This window comes from Laetiporus sulphureus (assembly GCF_001632365.1).
Source record: "Laetiporus sulphureus 93-53 unplaced genomic scaffold LAESUscaffold_45, whole genome shotgun sequence".
NCBI lineage: Eukaryota > Fungi > Basidiomycota > Agaricomycetes > Polyporales > Laetiporaceae > Laetiporus > Laetiporus sulphureus.
Genome location: NW_024468554.1, coordinates 189596 through 207258, shown reverse-complemented (window position 1 = coordinate 207258; position 17663 = coordinate 189596). Strand labels below are relative to the sequence as shown.

Sequence of the window (17663 nt, the reverse complement as noted above, 5' to 3'; positions counted from 1 at the left end):
TCACTCCACCGCCTGCACGCCCTCGTATGCGGGCAGTCTTTGGCAGGCCTCTGCCCAGTCGATGTTGCCGTTCACGAGCTCGATGACGGTCGCGATCACCTCGTCGATGGGACCTATCAGTTGGCCGGTCGTGTCGCGTTCCCTGTGAGAGGAGGTCAGGTCAGGCGGTCTACCAGCATCAGCAACCGATCGGGAGCCGGAGTGCGAGTCAAAGAGAGCCCCACGCAGCGCGCCGCGCGTCGCGGAACGAGGGCTCTCTTTCGCGCGCAGCTGACTACGGTGCAGGTGCGAGTGCAAGCGCGACCACTCACCGTAGCGTCATCGTGCGATTTTGCAGGGCTAGACGAGAGCGGAGTGGAGTTCAGCAGCAGCGAGCAGGCAAAACGTGCAGATAAAGAAGGGGTGGGGAACTCACAGGCAAAGTCGAGCGTCAGGCCGAACGGGGTGCCCAGCTCGTCGTTCCGCGCGTAGCGCTTGCCAATCGACGTATTTGAATCGTCGACGCGGGAATACACGCCCGCCCGGCGTAACTTCAGCGCTGCGAGGCAACTCCCATGTTAGTGTGTGTGTCGCGAGACCAACATGCTGCATGCGTGCGTGCGCGCGGGATGCACAGCTGACACGGCGAACAAACTCACAGACTTCCTGAACGAGCGGGCTAAACTCTTCTTTTGCGCTCAGCGGCACGATGAGAACCTTGGTGGGAGCTACGACCGTAGGCAGCGAGAGCACCTAAGCGGGCCATTGGGGTGGGGGTGATTACGCGATTACGCGACCAACCCAAGTCAAGTCAGTACCATGCATGCACGCGTGAGCTCATGGGAAGGTGAAAGACGCGCACCCCACGCTCGACGTCCTGTTCTCGACTCCAAAAACTGTGTTCCAGCAGCGTGTATAGAATGCGACCGAGCCCGAAGGAAGGTTCGATGACGTTGGGCGTAAATTCCCTGACTACATTATATATTGACGATGGGTCAGATGATGATGGCACGCAGCAGCAAACGAGGCGCAACACCCACTCGACTGCTTCAACGTCTTCCGTTCGATCGTCAGCAGATCAGGGCTCAGCGTGAACTCCCTGCCATCCGACGATACAATTTTCGCGGCCCTGCAGGTCGTGTGAGCGAAACGCCGCACGGTGTGTCAGCTTGGCAGACAACGCCTTACCCTTGTGCCAGCTCGCCCTTGAGCCTGAGTAAATGTGCCTCGTCCATCTCGCCCACGATGCCCTGGATCACCGCCGAGTCCCTGCCGAACGTCTTCCCGAGCATCTTCTTGTTGAACTCGGGCACCTCCTTCTCCATCACGATCGGCTCCTTGAGTGCCTGGCGTACGATGAGCGGGTGGCCCGTCCTGGCCGAGTGTACTGATAGGTCAAACGCCGCGCGGTCTGCACAGCCTACGCACTCCGTCCAGCCCGTCGAGTTCTCGATCTCCGCGTCCCAACAGTCCGTCGCATAATGCGCCATCTCGTTCTTCATGTGCTGCCGGAAGCGCAGCCGCGCGGGGTTGATACCGACCTTCACGAGGAAGAGGTAGATGCGCGCGATAAAGTAGCCTAGCGTCTCGTTCGCGATGATGCCCTGCTCGACCGCCTCGCCAACGGGCATCTTCGTCGTCCGCGTGCTGCCAGACACCTGCACGTGCCGATCAAGCAGGTCGAGTACGACGTCGCGCACCTCGCTGAACCGTGCATGCCGCTTATCCTCCGGGTCGACGTAGTGCTCGATCTCCGCCATCGTGAACTCGCGCACGCGCAGGAGGCCGGCGCGCGGCGAGATCTCGTTCCGGAATGATCTTCCGATCTGCGCAGATGCGAATGGCACGCGTCCGTTGTTGAACTCGAGAAGGCGCGAGAAGTTCAGGAAGTGGCCTTGCGCAGTTTCGGGTCGGAGGTAGCTGGCGGGAGCATTGTCGATATGTCTCGCTGGCGATTGGACGAAGGACTCACCCTGGATGTTGGCCGGTAGGACCGATGCTGCTCGCGAACATTAGGTTAAAAAGTTGCGGCTCGGAGACCTCGTTGTCCGTCTCCGGATTGGTGATCTTGTACTTCCGGCATAGCTCACCGAGCTCGGGTCCGGAGTAGTTGTCCAACTACAAGATATGATTGCTCGAGTCGACATCGTTCAAGCGGATGATCTGCAGAACCCACCTGCGCCAGGATGCGTTCGTACTCCGCCGCCACCTCGTCGGGAAGCTGCACGAGAGCGGCCTTTGTCTTGTCCTTTTTAACCTTCTTCTTCGCCTTCTCATCTTCCGGTAGTGGCTGCGCTGCGAGGCCACGCGCCTCCTTGTCGCTCTCCAATCGCGCGGAGAGCACATTCTTGACGAGATGATCAGCGCGGAGCACCTCGCCCGTCTTGACGTCTTTCACCATCCAGTCCGCAAAGCGTGCGACGTGGCCGGATGTCTCGAAGACGGGCGATGGAGTCATGATGGTCGTGTCCAGCTCCAGCATGTGCTCCTCGATGATAAAGTGTTTCCGCCATTCTGTAATGATGTTGCTCTGCAGCGACGAGCCCGGCGGACCATAGTCGTAGAGACCAGCGATGCCTAGTCAGCAGCTGGTCAGCGCTCTGGAGACTGGCAAAGAGGTGCCAACCACAAGGGAGGAACATGTGTGACTGCACTGGAACCGACGGATGCATTTTGCTAAATCTGCATCTCCATCGAATCAGGCATCAATTCCCATCACATCCTGCTATCCTTGCGTCCTCCCCACATGAGATCCCAGACAACACGAAAACTCACCGCCGTAGATCTCGAAAGCAGGAGCGTAGAAGAACCTGCGATTTAGCAGCGCCTCGAGACGCGCCTTGTCAAACGGGTGTGCCGTCCTGTTCACCGGGGTATCGGCCATGCGAGAGTAGTTTTGACGGATGAACTGGCGGGGTATCGTACAATGATGAAGGATAGCTGGTCGTATGCGGCAAAAGCGCATACACTATGCGTCTAACGGAACTTGTAGATCTGACTCGATTGCTTAGTTCAGGAACACCGCGCCATCGATGAGGGTTGAAAAACGTACAGTTATCTGGACCTTCAGAAAATGTTGTGTGCTGTGCGAGGCAGCGAGGAGGCGCAGAAGATCGCGTACGAGAGGATGAGCGCACGAGAGAAAAGAGACGAGAGAGGCCCGCTTTGAAACTGAGCGCTTGATCGCGGGCAGTCGCGGTGCACGTGACTGAGATTCTGCTAGCGCTCGAAATCGACGGCCACCTCTCAAATCGATCAAACACGCTTAAACGCCACTGTCATCCGATAGTCGACTCTCAGGTCGTGAAAGTCGCGATGAATGCGAACACACAACCTGCTGGGTTTCCTCTAGAGATCTTGCACAAAATCATAACATACCTACCTCGCAAGGACAAATGGACGGCGCTCTTCGTCTCCAGGATTTTCTACCAAACTACGGCTCCGTCTGTCTTTGCGGCTCTTCACCTTGAGATTGGACGTTGGGGCCGATCAGATCATTTCAAGACAGATGCTGACTGCGTCGAGGAGAACGCTGACCGAAACTGGAGCATATTCATGCACATCATCCGCAATCGCACTTTTGCAAGCTTCGTCCGGAGTCTGTACATTGTGGCGTCCTCGCTGGAACGATACGCCATTGTGGATAGAAGTGTGCCTTTTCCCCCTTTCTTGTTCTGCAATGGCCAACAGAAATTTCAGATATGTTGACAGAAATGGTTAGGTCTCTGCCAAATCTGCGCTTAGTGCATTGGTACGGGGAAAACCCCCTCCCGTCAATGGAGTTCTTAGATGCGCTGCTTGAATCATGTCCACATTTGCGCGAAGTATCTCTACCGTGCGTATCTTTTCAGGCATTACTTATTCAATGAGAGTGTGCTGATAAATCTTGGAGCAGTTGGCCTATCGACCCTGAGCAATGCCTGAATCGTTTCACACATTTGGAAGTGATCCGCCTGTCGGCGGACGACGATGAAGATAATTATGACCTAATGAACCCCAATTCAGATTTTGATGGCTATCTGTCGTCTGACGGGAAGAGGCTCAGAGAACTTTCCATCCCCGCCTCTCTGATTTGGAACACTCCTGATCACGTGCTGCGTGATTTGACGGAGCTCACCCTGACGCCACCGTGCAGTTTAGACAACCTGGACATCCTGTTTCAGCAGGGTGCACGGCTGGAGTCCTTGTGCGTCTTGCAGTCGTATCATAATAAGCCCCTTCCCATCAAACGTACAATGAAAACCAACCTGTCCGCCCTGCCATCTTTGACGTCATTCAAAGTGCTCTTCGGTAAGCTGGATCCTGACGACATACCCATACTCGCCAATTTCCTACGATGCAAGAAGAATCTGCGACGGCTGGATATATCTCTGGTCGATCTCGACTGGAAATTTATGCAGCCTTTGCTCGACGTGATATCCACGTCCCGCAGCCTCGAAGTCCTCGGTCTGGACATCATCCAGGGGTCTCCCTTTACGTTTCATGATCATTCAGTTCTCCAGCGGTCGTTGCCCCGAGATCTTGTCGCCTTACGCTTGTATACCTACTTTAAAAAGGTGGACATAGACGCCGACACATGGTTCGAATTAGTGAGTTGTGTCATGATCCTCGCAGTTGGGGCACCTTTCTGATTGAAGACACTTCTAGTGGACTCAACGTCCTAAGATAACATATACACACTGGAAAGGCGATTGGCCTCCCAGTTTTGTCAGAAAGCTGCTCTTCGAGACTCAGAGCATGAAAATGGTCGTTGAATCCTTCATCATCACGGAAATTGACCGGACGACGGACGATATCACGCCGCTACCTCTCTGGTCACGTAAGAAAGTCAAATTTAGGATCAAGGAAGATTTTCAATGCGCCGACTGGGAGTGGCTTGCCCGTCATCACGATCTTTTTACCATGGGCGACTGGTAGGGTGCTGCTGTGACATTTTTGAAATTGTTGTAACTATTGTTTGCGTTGATGCATTGCATCGTAGTATGAGGGACTCTCAGTACGACCTCCAAAGTCTCTTCATCCTATTCTGCCAGGTCCGCTGCCTTCTACGTCATCCCTTCGACTTGTGTCATTCCTTCAACTTGAAGTCGTTGCCCCTTGTTATGTACTGGATGTGATTCACCTTCGAAAACCAATATAACTGAAAGTCGGGATATAAATGCTTATGGAAGCTTACTACCTTGATCTACGCTCTAAGTCGGAGGTGCTGCATGTTCGAACCGGACCGTCTAAGGGTGACCGCGGCCACAAGAATTGAGAGGGTTAGATGAGATTAGATTGGACTAAACTGTCTACGGGAGATAAGATAAGATGCGGGGATAGAAGTCCAGCCGGACCGGCCCATTGCATCCAAACGTCTCGCCCCGCACTCGTTGATCACCGTCACTCTCCTCGACTCACCGCAAGCAGCACAGTCCAACGTCTCGAAATCTATCACGCTCCTCATCCTCATTCTTAGATCGTCAACATGCCTCGCCAATTCTTCGTCGGTGGAAACTTCAAAATGAACCCCGCTACGCTCGAAGCGAAGCGTTCTCTTGTCAAGACATTAAACGAGGCTACCGTTGACCCGGCAGTCGGTGAGTGACTCAGGCTCAGATGGAGGCAATGAGCAAACGTTATTTCATGTTAGAGGTTGTGATTGCTCCGCCGGCGATCTATTTACTTTCGCTGAAGGACAGCCTGCGCAAGGAGATCAAAGTATCGGCACAGAACTGCTACTTGAAGCCATCTGGAGCCTTCACAGGAGAGATCAGGTAAGCCGTGGGTCATGCAAGTTGTGCCTTTTGCTGTCGTGGTGCACATCTGCCTTTAAGTTGCGGCGATCGCTCTGATCATCTGGATCTGCTGCTCTAACGAGAAAATAGGTATCGCATTCAACGTGTCTTCGATGGATACGATTGTCACGAAGGCCGAATTGTTTGACTTCATGCATAGCTTTTGCGGAGAGCACAATACCCCTCGTTTTCTGCCAACTATGTCTTGTGCATAGCAAGACGTGAGCATCGACATCTCACATTATGAGCAGCTGCACTGCGCTGGCAATTTAGAGCTTTCGCTGCATAGTTTCAGGTCATAAGGCTATCACCCCCGGTGGCCATGCATTCACTATCGCTCTTGGCTTTGGAGGCTGTGACCATCGTGACATCACCGGTTCGCGGCTGTAGCTTGCAATGTCCTCCGAAGGAGCCCGCCCTAATAGTCTGTTCTATTTTACAGCCCTGCTCAACTCGTCGACGCTGGTATTCCATACGTGATCCTTGGTACGTATCCTATCTCACGCGGGACATCCGAAACAGATCCTGACCCTCAACGCAGGCCACTCCGAGCGCCGCACATTGTTCCATGAAACCTCCGACTTTGTTGCGCAGAAGACGCGCGCTGCCCTCGACGCGGGTCTTTCTGTGATTCTCTGCGTCGGCGAGACGCTCCAGGAGCGCGAAGCAGACAAGACGGCGCAGGTCGTGCAGGATCAGCTCAAGCCGGTCGTTGCAGCGCTCAAGGAGGCCGACTGGAGGTATGTTTTCTCACAGCATCCAGCAAATTTTCCTATAGCTCCGTCATTGCACGTTTAGCAAAATCGTTATTGCATACGAACCCGTCTGGGCCATCGGCACGGGCAAGGTGGCCACCTCTGCCCAGGCGCAGGAGGCGCACGCCGGCATACGGAAGTTCCTTGCGAGCGCCGTCTCGCCCGCTGTCGCCGAGATCACGCGCATCATCTACGGCGGCAGTGTCACTGCAGTAAACTGCAAGGAGCTCGGTGCGCCGCTTCTTTGCAACGCGCGGGTTCTACTACTGACGTCCGTTCACAGGGACTCAGCCAGACGTCGACGGCTTCCTCGTGGGTGGCGCCTCGCTGAAGCCCGAGTTTGTCGACATCATCAATGCGAAGAAGGCGTGAGCACGGCTGCCATGGGCATGCGAGAGATACCGAACTGCATTGGGGGAAGTTTGTACGATAGACGCGGATTACGAACAGAGCAGGTAATGGTGAAAAGAAGAGAATCAATTATATCGCCCGGTCTGATCGTTCTTATTGAATCCTCGCTCGCGAGATCCGACATCGGGGTAGCATCGGGCTGTGATGCTCGATGAGGTTTAGTGAGGTATGTATTGTGCGGAGGCTTTTGCTCTTGCGCGAGGGAGACGAGTCTGGGCTCTGCCACGGCCTCACCCTATAGAAACATTCGAGGGATGTCCTTCGTCGAAGCCACCCTTGTTCTGATTGCAGACGAGGGCGTGTTCTTTACCACTCCGCACAATGAAAAATATCAGCGCGAGTTCTCGCGCAGCAACGTGCCAACCCATAATTGATGAATAAGAGTACAGTCTGGGCTTTCATACTGTTGCTGCTTGATCTGGGCGTATCGCCCGGAGCTCCCTGAGCTCGACATCGGACAAGTGCGAACCCGCCTCGATACTGTAGACCGGGGTTTCCTGCATCTCCTCCGGGAGCCACGACTGGTCCTCGTATTCGTCCTCGTACTCGGATGACGGTACCGACTGCTCCCTGCGTATCATGCCGCGGACATTTAGGCAGAGGCGGTTGCCCAGCACGCAGGACAACGCGACGGAGAACCCGACCGGTATCTCGACCTCTGTCGCCTGCGTTGCACGTCAGCAAAAACGCATCTCCGAGAGGCATTGCTACGCACGTTTCCGACAATGAAGACGATGGCGTTGGCAAGATACGTTGCGAACATCCTGCCATGGCCAGCATCAGTAAGGATTAAGAATGAAATTGACGAGGGCACTCACACGACGAAGTAAAACACTGAGTCGCGGATCAGGCTCTCGACGAGCCGCTTGCCGGTCTGGAACAGCGTTGATCCCCTGCGATGCGTCTGTGCGAACCGCGCGAGCGCAAGCCCGCAGAGCACGCTCTCCGATACTAGCATCGGTATCCAGAACGCGTAGAAATGGTTGGATATCCCCGTCGCAACGCAGAATGGGTGGTCTGGGAACATATGGGCAGTAGCTGTGGCGATCGTCAGTATAGATCGATCAGACTCCACTGATCGTCACCTTTGATCTTGGATAGCACGGAGCCCATGACGGCGGCGGAGGCTGCAGCGGCGATCAATGAAGTGGTAGCCATGAAAACGAGGATTCTCTTGTCCAGGAAGTATAAGGCGTAGAGGCGAAGCTGGAGAATGACTAGAAAAATCCGGTATGTGAGCTGAGCAATGCGGCCACGGCCATCTGGGTGCCTACGTTCAGCTACCACGAATGATATTACTCCTGTCCAACCCTGCCACCTATACCAATGAAGACCTGTTTCTGTTTTAGTAAGCGAAGCTTAGAACGTCTGAAGGGGAATTTACAGCTGAGGCGATCATGTAAGCGCGACCGACCTCAGAAAATGTGCGAAAGCAACCTACAACTGCGAACTCTGTCAATCATTTGGCACATTACAGTATAACTTCCACTCACGTAATCTGAGATATTCGGACTGAAGAGGGCTGCACAGCGGTGACATTGTTATCATGGAGAAAATGTACGATCTGGATTCTGGACCGGACTTGCCGTAGTTATTGAAACTATGAGCATGGAATCAGCAATGACGATGTGCGTGCACTTCAATTCCGCTGCACGTACATCATGGTAATGAGCGTGTAATAACGATTCTGCGAAGCGCTTATTCAGTCTGCCCGATGGTTTATCGCACATGCTGCGGCTCACAAAGAGAAACAGGCATTTCCCTATAGACCATGGCGAACTCTGTATACAGTCAATGTCTTGATGCAAAGCCGTTTCTCAGCAACGTACCCAAATCAAGTCGTACTTTGCATCGAGTATATCAGTGGTTGGCACGATACCTTGAGATTCTGCTCTTACCTCTTGATCCAACGTGAGCACTGGAGGTCGCACGAGTTGAATGTCAACTATCGCGAATTGCAGAGGAAACGTGAATAAGGACACCCACAATGGTCGAAGATTATGATGGAACTGGACGCCACTGCAATCCTAATGAGCAGGACCGCTTCAAGCACAGTCAATGACGTACGCTCTGAATAACGTATTGTCTGGACGTCCGAGCGAAATGCGCTCAGGACGTTGACCTCTGTCTCCGGAGCCATGGGGAGTATGTCCGAGCAGAAAAGTCGTACTGCGAATGTCAAGGAATACCTCCCATGGGCGTCATAAAGGGAAGAAGGTTGAAAATCGATGAGCCGCCGTTCTTATACATCCACAAGCCGCCCAGCGACTGTCATGTCATGTGGGACCGGAGCGGAAGTATCCAGCAAATTGCAGTTAGGGTTCGACAGACGCCCACAGCCACCGCATTGGAGATGGTTGGCGTGTCTGCTAGATGCATCGTGCCTGGATCTTGGCGAGTCCGTGCAAGATCAGCCCAGAGCAGAATTCCATCGTCGCATTCTACATCCCGTTGTCACGTCCCACCGCCGGAAACAGCCTCTGTTGACTGTAAAACTATGTTGAGGGATTGCTGCAGAAGCAATAGCGCAGAAAGGCCGCAAGTCCGTTCATATATCATGACATAAACCACTAAGGCCTGCATGGAGAACCTGATACGGAAGCGTCGTATCTGGGAAGATTGTAGGCTGTATCATGGAAGAACGTGGAACCGCGTAACAGCTCAACAGAAGCTTAAGCGGATAAAGAATAAGGATAGTCTCCATTAGTAATCTGTAACGCGAACTCACCTGTCCGAGCAGCTCGACTGTGCGCGATACTGCCAGTGGTTCCGAGACTAAGTCAGATCTTCTTTGATTTGCGTGCGTAGAGTTCTCGTAATGCATGACCAGCAGCAGAGCACCTGAAGGACGAATTGACGGAAGCTACGCGCATGCACGAAAATCTGAAACCCTTCAATATGCCAGCGGAAATCGTACAGCCGGAGGCTCTGCAGCCTCTTCGAGGCAAGAAGCACTTCTGAGCGTACCAGATCCAAACAAGGATCACGAAGAGCCCGAAGCATCTCATTGTATTGAGACCTCACCCCGGAGAGAATGCAACGCCGACTTCCGAACCCCACGGCCACCTTCAGACCGGAGACACTGTGGATGGCAGAACATGAAAGCAATGTTCTCGGTGATACCGAAGCTGGTCCCATTACAGTCTCTCCAAATGAAAACTCAAAGACAGTGCCCCGCGGCGCATGCCGCTTTGGCCACAGCACGTGAATTGACCCCAGGCAAGCCGTTTCATTTTCTCCTTGCCTGCCACGGTCACCCTGTCACACCGTTACTTCCGTCTAGTCTGCCTCCGTACACGCCCTCTCCGTCCTCTGCATTACACCCAAATCTTACGTACTGATTACAGGCCGCTATCTGTCGCTGTTGCAGCAAGCGCGATGTAAATCGTATACAAAAAAAGCTCCAGCATGTGACCTGCCAAAGCCTATTCAATTCTTATATCATGGAAAGTTTTTTTCTTTGAAGAACATCTTAGGATTGAAACACGTCATTCAGTAATGTAATAAATCCATTCTGCCCTGCGTACATCGCACGGGCAAGCGATCAATCAGACCCAAGCCCTTACCAAGCGAAGGCATCCAGTGGACTCGCGTGATAGCACCATCCCATCCCCATCTACCCCCTCTCTCGTTTGGTATGCGGTTATCATTTCTAAGCCAAGGCCTATGGACTTGGGACGTCCCGATTGCACGGTGCATGTGCTGTCTTCTGGTACCTGTGCTTACTTGCAACGGAAGCGCTCGAACGTCGTGTGCGGATCAACTCAAGTGCTCGTTACCGGTGCCAAAAGAAGGCGAACGGCTGTCGCGGCTATTGTTGACGTGAGGCTAATATCCACGGGATTCTTCACTAGCCACTGCTATGTCAGGATAGGCCAGGACAAGATAACGCCTACAGAGTGCAGGTCTGTGTGTGCCAGTCCTAGTCCTGCATCAAGGAACGTGTTGAAGGCCACAGTTCGGTATAGCTCACCTTAAAGATTTATCGTGGTTCTCGGAGCCACTGTCACCCCAGACATGCGCCCGCTTTTGACTGGACAATATGTCGTCAAAATCTGGCGGTAAAATCCCCTTTTGTGACAATGAATTTAAAATATCAAACTGAATTCATCTCAAAAACCAGTGTCACAGATGTCTGGGTGTATCGACATCAGCATGCAGAACATGTTAAATGACTCAGAAAGCTCATCGACAGACACAAATAGAATCGGAGGAGCAAGCGTGTCAGTTCCGGTGGGAGGTCCCTTCTGCATCCATATTGACGTCAATTGCACCGTTTTGCCGCTCGGGGGCTGCCTGCTGAACAAGGTGCTGAACAAGGTGCCGAGATACGTGCCCTGGTCGGGTCTAATGCGGTATAAGTGCCTCGCGAACGTAACATTTCTTACGGCAGTAGCCACCCCTTGACGTTCGGTGTGAAGGTCTTCCGGCTATCAAAGTTCAAAGGGCCTCTTACATGTATAAATGTCCTACATAGGTCTTTGTTCCGTTTACTCTACATAGCTAAGCCTATTTGATACATCCGATCCACTTCTTCATGTCTGCCTAATCATGCTGTAGTCATACACGTCTCCTGCATTTTGAGTATCACTCACGTCCACGTTCATGCCGCCTCCACGAACGCCCGATACACCGCCAACCCCTCCGGGCCTGCCACCCACCGCACCTCAGCGCCCGCCCCGACAAACACCACCTCGCCCTCCCTCACCTCCATCCGCTCCCCACCGGCCCACTCTATCGCGCCTCTGCCCTCCGTGACGATCGCGATGCTCGGGCCCTCTATGCCCGGATGCACCTCTGTCTCGTTCCCAGGCAGTTCCACATGCAGCACACTGAACTCAGAGATGGGCGGGTCGTAAAGCCGCGTGTGCGCGGCGGAATCGAAGCGTACGGGACGAACTAGGTGCCTGCCAGGATCGCCCGCTCGATAGGTCAGCCCAGCGACGAGGTTGGGCACATCCCGCAGCTTGGGCGTGAGGCCGGCGCGAATGACATTGTCCGAGGTTGCCATGCATTCCATAATATCTGGCATGAGCGTCAGGGTAATTCGTTAGATCGCATTGTGTCTCGACGTACCTCCTGAGACATACGCGTGCGGCTCACCCGCAGCGAGGAAGATGGCGTCCCCTGGGCTCATCTTCACGTAATTGAGCAAGAACGCGCAGAACACTCCGATATCCCCTGGAAACTGGCCGTACAATCTCAGCACGAGCTCCTTCACCCCCTTCTCTGCTTCCGTCTCCCCGCCGCTCTCGTACCGCTGTACTAGCCGTTCAAGCTGCGCTTTGAACGTTGGCTCATCGGCCGTCATGACCGCAGAGAAGAGATCCTTGAGCGCAATCTTGACTGTAGGGCTTGCGGCATCAGTGGAGGATGCGATGGAGCGGAAGTTGGAGGCGGTGGTGGGTGGGATGAGCGCCGCGAGCTCAGGTGTGGAGGAAAGGTAGACCTCGATCTGGGAAAGCGGGAGGAAGCCGCAGAGAGCAGTGAACGGAGTGAGCGCGATGGCCATCTCTGGCTTGTGATTTGCATCTGTAACGTGGAAGTGGCGTTATTACCAGTGTCAGGTAGGCGAAGGTAGCGGTACAGCGAGCTCGCCTTTGTACACATCAGGCCGTGTCCGGTGCAGCTCCTCCGCCATCTTCTTGTCCGGATGCGTCTGGATGCTCAACGCTTTCTGGATCGCGAGCACCTTGAAGAGGAAGGGCAGATTGCCCTCCGCTGCCCCGGCCTCGCGAAAGCGCTCAATCACTCTGCTGCCCATCAGTTCAGGATGGGCTGCAAGGTATTCCGCGAGAGTCGTACGTGAGCCCGATGAGAGTAGTAGCGACGGAGCGGTGTGATGTGTGCCCATCCATAGCTTAGTGGCTTGGTGAGCTACGGCGATGTTACGAAACAGCGGTCTGTGTACACACCTCTGCATATGGGGCTTTCTCATCCAGCTCAAAGCCAGGCACCTTCGCAGCTGCAGCATACTGCGCTACCTTCGAAGAAAGCCCAATCTTCCCCCAATCGTATTTCTGCGTCGCTGGTATGATCTTGAAGACTTGCGCCATCGTGATGGGTATGAGGACGGTTGTGTGCCGACGGTCGTGGGGGCAGAGAGACGGGTGGAGATCTATATAACCGCGTTGATCAGGACGGCGGAGAGGACTCGGTACGATCTCGGATCTGAGGCACGTTAGGTCGGCATCGGATTCGGAGATGACCTACGTGAAGATCTATGCTGAGCTTGATATTCAGTCAGAGGACAGAGCTGAACGATATGTCGAGTGCGGGATGGTGTATGAATGTTCAACTTTTGGAGAACAACTCAATCGGATAATGCGCTGCTCGAGAATGAAATCCAATGTAGGGAAAAGTCACAAAGCAAGTGCGAGAAAGATGCACCCGGGCCCGTGGATGGATGATGGTAAGGAGTCCGATCTTGTCTCCCCTAGGCAGGCCTATTAAATCGCCTTTTCCGCGGGAGCGACGACAGGCGATATACAGCGCGACTAACGACGAGTTCAGTGTTGATATCTGGGATTCGTACCTGAATTACTCGATAGTGGGATAGAGCATCGCGGATAGTGGGATTCCCACGACCTCGACCTCCCAGCCACCAGGTATCGAGCGGCCATTGATCCTCTGACAGTGTCAACAGTTTATGGTTAGTTAGGCTACTAAATGGCTGCCGCTTCTCAGCGGACATTCCCAAATGCGCATAACATCATTAATTAAAACATGTAACCTTGCACCCAAGCAGATACTACACCCTCTCTTGGTATTACCTTCTCATCCTTGAGTCGGTGTCCATAGACTTCATCGCACTGCCCAAACGATCCATATATAAAAACAACTTGCCAGTGGGGTTTGTGCTATCAAGCATGCATTGAAGTTCCATTACGAACACGTAGGCATCATGCATCACCGCTCAGGACGTCCCTACGGGCATTCACCAACTCACAAGCAATGTCTATCAGCTACGAGGTAACACAGTATCCAGCTACGTAGCGGTACTGGGAATAAATACGGGCACCACAAACGAGGGTGGAACATGCCAGGCATAACGAGTACGGAAGGGACCGTGACTATGCACGAAAATGCATACGCAACAGAACAAACGGCCCAAAAGTGTCCGTGCTGAGGAGGAGTACGTGAGCGAAGTCGTAAAGCGCGTGTCGTATCTAAGTGTAGAGTATCAGACAACCGTGAACGTACAGTAGTGGAACAAAACCGGAATCCAACCGACGAGACGAATGATTACAAACATAGAGGAGAGGGAGCCAAGAAGGCTGGTGGATCAAGCCCGTTGACGACGCCCAGCCACTGGATGCCCGTATGAACAGATATTATACCATATGTACCATGCACGACCGTCCGAGTCTCCGAGTCCGTCCCAACTTGCGCGTGCGGCCTTAAACAGCCGAAGAGAGAAATGTTCTATGCACAAATCCGATGTCCGAGAGTGGACCAAGATTGCTTGCTGCTCGCACGCATCTGCGCAGCTTTTGGACGGATCGAGCTTGGAAAACGATCGGCACGCTTTAACGCTTGCTTCTAACCACGCCTCCATCTAAATCCCTCCAGACTCCACATGCGTTGGTAAGTCTCGGTTTCAGACGGCCTCGTACAGAGCGCCGACCATCCGCGCATATCCTCTGTTCATCCACTCGTCCGGAGTTGCACGGTTTGCCTTGTTGACACTACCGCCAGAGCCCAGGATCTGGTCATTGAATTGTGAGAACGCCCATACGGACGGGTCCGGCACTGGTAATGCTGTAAGGGCACGCAGTTCGTTTCGGATGATGCTGTGCGTGAAGTGGTCGAGATTCTGGAGTCACTACTTAGTCAACGGCAATTGTCAGTTGAGACATGTGAGATGAGACGTACGAGATCGTTCTTGTCGTATCCTATATACACATGTACAAGTAAAACCTCAATTAGATAGACATTGGTAAAAGGAGCAACGTAAGTTGACTAACCGAACGGATCTGGGAGAAACTGTAAGTATACTGTTTCTCATGACGAAGACATAAGGACACTTACTCTCAATCTCCTCACCGGCCACCAGGAACCCGAAGAAGATGAAGCTCTGTTGGTATTACCCATCGTCAGCACGCGGACTGCCCTCCTCCGCGGTGATGCACAGGAACGCCACGTACCAGCAAGGTGGTCGCAGGGATCGTTAGCCAGCCAAGCGTATTCCATATTTGGAATGGCTGCACAATTCACAGCATTCATCGCATCAGCATCGCCTCTACATCTCCAAGGCTCGTGGTGACAAGAGCTCATCACGTACCAAGAGCAGATTGTACAGCACAGTGACGGTCCAGAGGTGCACCCGGTACCTATATGCGCGTGAGGCCACGGTTCCTAACAGAAGAATCGAAGTGAACGCACGAGAACGGAATGGGCGTTGTCAGGATGCGCTCCAAACCCGTTAGCGCGTCCACGAGCTGGTTGAGCGCGTTCATGAGGGCAGCTGATGGTGGCGCATTGACGTCGATGCAGGAACAATAGGATGTCGACCGAATCAGGGTTCCGTCGTGCATGCCGAGTACGATCACGATCGTGATGATGTTTCAGATGAGATGGTCAAGATGCCGAGACGTTACATGAGCAACGGATGGCGGATACGATGGTGTTGACAGATGAGAGCTCAGCAATATAGTATGAGTCATATAAAGGTACCTACTAGATGTTGGCGGGTCGACGACCTTCCTCGACTGGAGGGCTGCGGTGTACGAGCTCTACAGTCACACGATGATCACCGTGTAGAAGCGAATGAACATCATTTGAGGAAACAGCGAATGGAAATGCGCGCGATTGGAGTAGTTTGTGAGCAGGACAGCCAGATGACTGAGGTCAGCCCATCAGCACCGACCAAAATATAGGTCACATACGAGATAGAACGAAATCTCGAGTGGCAAGTTGTGTGTAACGGTCTTGTTGCGGAGCTTCGCACGGATGCGAGCGGCAGTCTTACCCTGTTGGCACACATACGTTCAGCTCGATCCTCGGTACATTATGAAGTCGAGATGTAAAGGAGGCCAGCGTGGGACAAATATGTTCAAGAAATGATGAGACACACCTTCACATCCTTGCCACGTCCAGCCAACCAGTGCACGAACAAACTGAGGGGAAAGAGATCCAGAAGATGGTACTTCGGCGGTATATACGCAGGGAGCAAGAAGCCTTCTCCATCAGTCGCGAGTACTGCTGTAGTATCCATCGACGCCTTGCCCTTCGCCTGCTTCGAGAACTGCGACAGCTTGTCCGTCGAGAAGAACGCCTTGCCGTCCCCATTGTCAGCTGGAACGTCCAAGTCCTGCTTCACAGCCAGCCTGTCCATTGAGGGCGGAGCGAGGCTGGCAACCGAAAAGTTCGTTTCGTGGCCCTGCGCGGAAAGAGATGGAATCGACGTCTTTTGGCGAACGGTCTCGGCTGATTCGGCGCGGTGGTGACCGGTGTTGACCACGGTGTTGACGGTGCGCTGGTCGAAAGAGACCTTCGCGGTACCACGCGCGCTTGCACTCCTATGCCTCCCGTGAGAGCGCCGAGAAGGCTGAGTGGGAGACGTCACCGGGAGCGGAAGGACAGTCTGAGACACCGCTGAGTGGAGACTCGTGAACGAGCGCATGCCCGGCACAGAGTCCGCGTGTTTCTCGTCAGCATCATCTTTATCTTCGTCGCCACCCTCCGCTTCTGCAGGTATTCCAGCCAAGGAGAGTGCGCTCGGTATACCAGGTGGGAGTGCGTAGCTGGGAAGAAACTTGACGAGGTGGAACAAGTCCTCGTAGTACACGCCCTCCTCGCCGCGCAAGTAGTGCTTGACAGCAACGGCGAAGCCCTCGACGAGATTGATGACTGTCTTTTTCTCGATCAGAGTTCGCAGTTTGCGTTGATCCACCGGCGGGGGAACAGGGCTGGTCGCGTCTGGGGGCATCACGTCAGGCACGTGGAACCAGACCGTGCGGGTGAAGGTGCGAGACGCGAGGACGATCTGGGACCAGAGGCGGCGACCTTCATTGTAGCGTTCAAAGGAAGACGTCGTGCGGTAGGAGATGACGAAACCGAGGACGGTACCAATGCTGCGAACAAGTCAGCACGCGAGCAAATGCACCAAATGCAATGTCACATACACAGTGAGCAAGGTGCTCTGGATACCTAGGTCCCGCACGGTAACGCTCACGACTGAGATCATGGTCGCCCAGGCGGAGAAGAACACGAGGAGAGGCCAGCAACGGATGAGTGCGGTCGCCGAAATGGCATTCGCGAGAGAGCAGAAGAACTCGCTTTGGGTGTGGGCAAACGGGTCGACCGCGTGCGACATCGACGACTCCATTTCGGCGACCGCAAGGAATGGTCAAAGAAAGAGGAAAAGGGGGAGAAAGAGAAGGAAGACGAGGACTGTTGGCGGATAATCCGGTCCTTTTCACGCCCCATCGCAATCAAGTTGTGCTTGGAAACGCAGCTGCTAGCGCTTACCGTTTAAACACAGAAACACGCGAAACGCAAGCGATCATCGCGCCACAGGACCCCCTGAGGACCTCGAACACTGTTCCTTGCTGCTTGCCCGGAGGTCGTGAACTCACGGTGTGGCAGTTCAAAAAAATATATATACGCTTTCGTGAATAGGATATATATCATTCGAGATTTCCTGTAGCAAATCAACCCAGGATAGGCACATCACCACAGTTACCAGGTGCAGCGATACTCGAGGTCCTTCCGTCGCGCTTGTGGCGCGGCATGTCTG

The 17663-nt window shown here is 53.7% G+C and overlaps 6 protein-coding genes across 6 annotated transcripts; 2 read left to right on the top strand and 4 right to left on the bottom strand.

Annotated features, from left to right (window-relative positions):
• On the bottom strand, positions 1 to 2863 carry LAESUDRAFT_738524 (glycyl-tRNA synthetase; the record flags this gene model as incomplete). Its single annotated transcript, XM_040910909.1, has 10 exons — positions 1 to 142; positions 312 to 339; positions 416 to 538; positions 639 to 732; positions 842 to 951; positions 1020 to 1108; positions 1168 to 1899; positions 1952 to 2097; positions 2156 to 2556; positions 2755 to 2863. The coding sequence occupies 10 exons, from the start codon at positions 2861 to 2863 to the stop codon at positions 1 to 3; spliced, it is 1974 nt and encodes a 657-aa protein (XP_040760571.1).
• Positions 2864 to 3239: 376 nt separating this feature from the next.
• On the top strand, positions 3240 to 5155 carry LAESUDRAFT_815036 (uncharacterized protein). The gene is made up of 4 exons (XM_040914649.1): positions 3240 to 3628; positions 3679 to 3814; positions 3875 to 4568; positions 4627 to 5155. Exons 1-4 carry the CDS (start codon positions 3295 to 3297, stop codon positions 4894 to 4896), a joined length of 1434 nt encoding a protein of 477 aa, XP_040760570.1. The 5' UTR covers positions 3240 to 3294; the 3' UTR covers positions 4897 to 5155.
• Positions 5156 to 5330: 175 nt separating this feature from the next.
• Positions 5331 to 7045, top strand: LAESUDRAFT_729798 (triose phosphate isomerase). Its single transcript, XM_040909714.1, has 6 exons — positions 5331 to 5558; positions 5612 to 5735; positions 6199 to 6242; positions 6298 to 6496; positions 6555 to 6742; positions 6795 to 7045. The coding sequence occupies exons 1-6, from the start codon at positions 5447 to 5449 to the stop codon at positions 6881 to 6883; spliced, it is 756 nt and encodes a 251-aa protein (XP_040760569.1). The 5' UTR covers positions 5331 to 5446; the 3' UTR covers positions 6884 to 7045.
• Positions 7046 to 7085: 40 nt separating this feature from the next.
• On the bottom strand, positions 7086 to 9063 carry LAESUDRAFT_729797 (uncharacterized protein; the record flags this gene model as incomplete). Its single annotated transcript, XM_040909713.1, has 14 exons — positions 7086 to 7587; positions 7638 to 7686; positions 7741 to 7960; positions 8008 to 8139; positions 8197 to 8256; positions 8340 to 8343; positions 8416 to 8444; positions 8509 to 8522; positions 8581 to 8609; positions 8665 to 8703; positions 8752 to 8766; positions 8821 to 8840; positions 8909 to 8941; positions 8990 to 9063. Coding segments are annotated over 14 exons (985 nt in total), but the record flags the coding sequence as incomplete, so codon positions are not given.
• Positions 9064 to 11525: 2462 nt separating this feature from the next.
• Positions 11526 to 12978, bottom strand: LAESUDRAFT_738522 (mannose-6-phosphate isomerase; the record flags this gene model as incomplete). Its single annotated transcript, XM_040910908.1, has 4 exons — positions 11526 to 11947; positions 11999 to 12454; positions 12521 to 12782; positions 12838 to 12978. The coding sequence occupies 4 exons, from the start codon at positions 12976 to 12978 to the stop codon at positions 11526 to 11528; spliced, it is 1281 nt and encodes a 426-aa protein (XP_040760567.1).
• A 1371-nt stretch (positions 12979 to 14349) lies between these two features.
• On the bottom strand, positions 14350 to 17391 carry LAESUDRAFT_391494 (UPF0187-domain-containing protein). Its single transcript, XM_040902285.1, has 11 exons — positions 17050 to 17391; positions 15999 to 16998; positions 15811 to 15894; positions 15603 to 15657; positions 15308 to 15389; positions 15207 to 15255; positions 15070 to 15126; positions 14954 to 14999; positions 14890 to 14898; positions 14798 to 14817; positions 14350 to 14738 (listed from the first exon to the last, which is right to left on the bottom strand). Exons 1-11 carry the CDS (start codon positions 17250 to 17252, stop codon positions 14523 to 14525), a joined length of 1821 nt encoding a protein of 606 aa, XP_040760566.1. The 5' UTR covers positions 17253 to 17391; the 3' UTR covers positions 14350 to 14522.
• Between the last annotated feature and the right edge of the window lie 272 nt (positions 17392 to 17663).

Bases quoted from the DNA above. Each gene is read 5' to 3' on its own strand.
- LAESUDRAFT_815036 (XM_040914649.1), top strand. From the start codon at position 3,295: ATGAATGCGAACACACAACCTGCTGGGTTTCCTCTAGAGATCTTGCAC. The intron at 3,629-3,678 runs GTGTGCCTTTTC...CAGAAATTTCAG, and splicing joins ATACGCCATTGTGGATAGAA to ATATGTTGACAGAAATGGTT. The intron at 3,815-3,874 runs GTGCGTATCTTT...ATCTTGGAGCAG, and splicing joins TTGCGCGAAGTATCTCTACC to TTGGCCTATCGACCCTGAGC.
- LAESUDRAFT_729798 (XM_040909714.1), top strand. From the start codon at position 5,447: ATGCCTCGCCAATTCTTCGTCGGTGGAAACTTCAAAATGAACCCCGCT. The intron at 5,559-5,611 runs GTGAGTGACTCA...ATTTCATGTTAG, and splicing joins TACCGTTGACCCGGCAGTCG to AGGTTGTGATTGCTCCGCCG. The intron at 6,497-6,554 runs GTATGTTTTCTC...TTGCACGTTTAG, and splicing joins CTCAAGGAGGCCGACTGGAG to CAAAATCGTTATTGCATACG.
- LAESUDRAFT_391494 (XM_040902285.1), bottom strand. From the start codon at position 17,252: ATGGAGTCGTCGATGTCGCACGCGGTCGACCCGTTTGCCCACACCCAA. The intron at 15,658-15,810 runs GTATGTGACCTA...GTGTGACTGTAG, and splicing joins TCGAGATTTCGTTCTATCTC to AGCTCGTACACCGCAGCCCT. The intron at 15,390-15,602 runs GTAGGTACCTTT...CGCCACCATCAG, and splicing joins CGTCGACCCGCCAACATCTA to CTGCCCTCATGAACGCGCTC.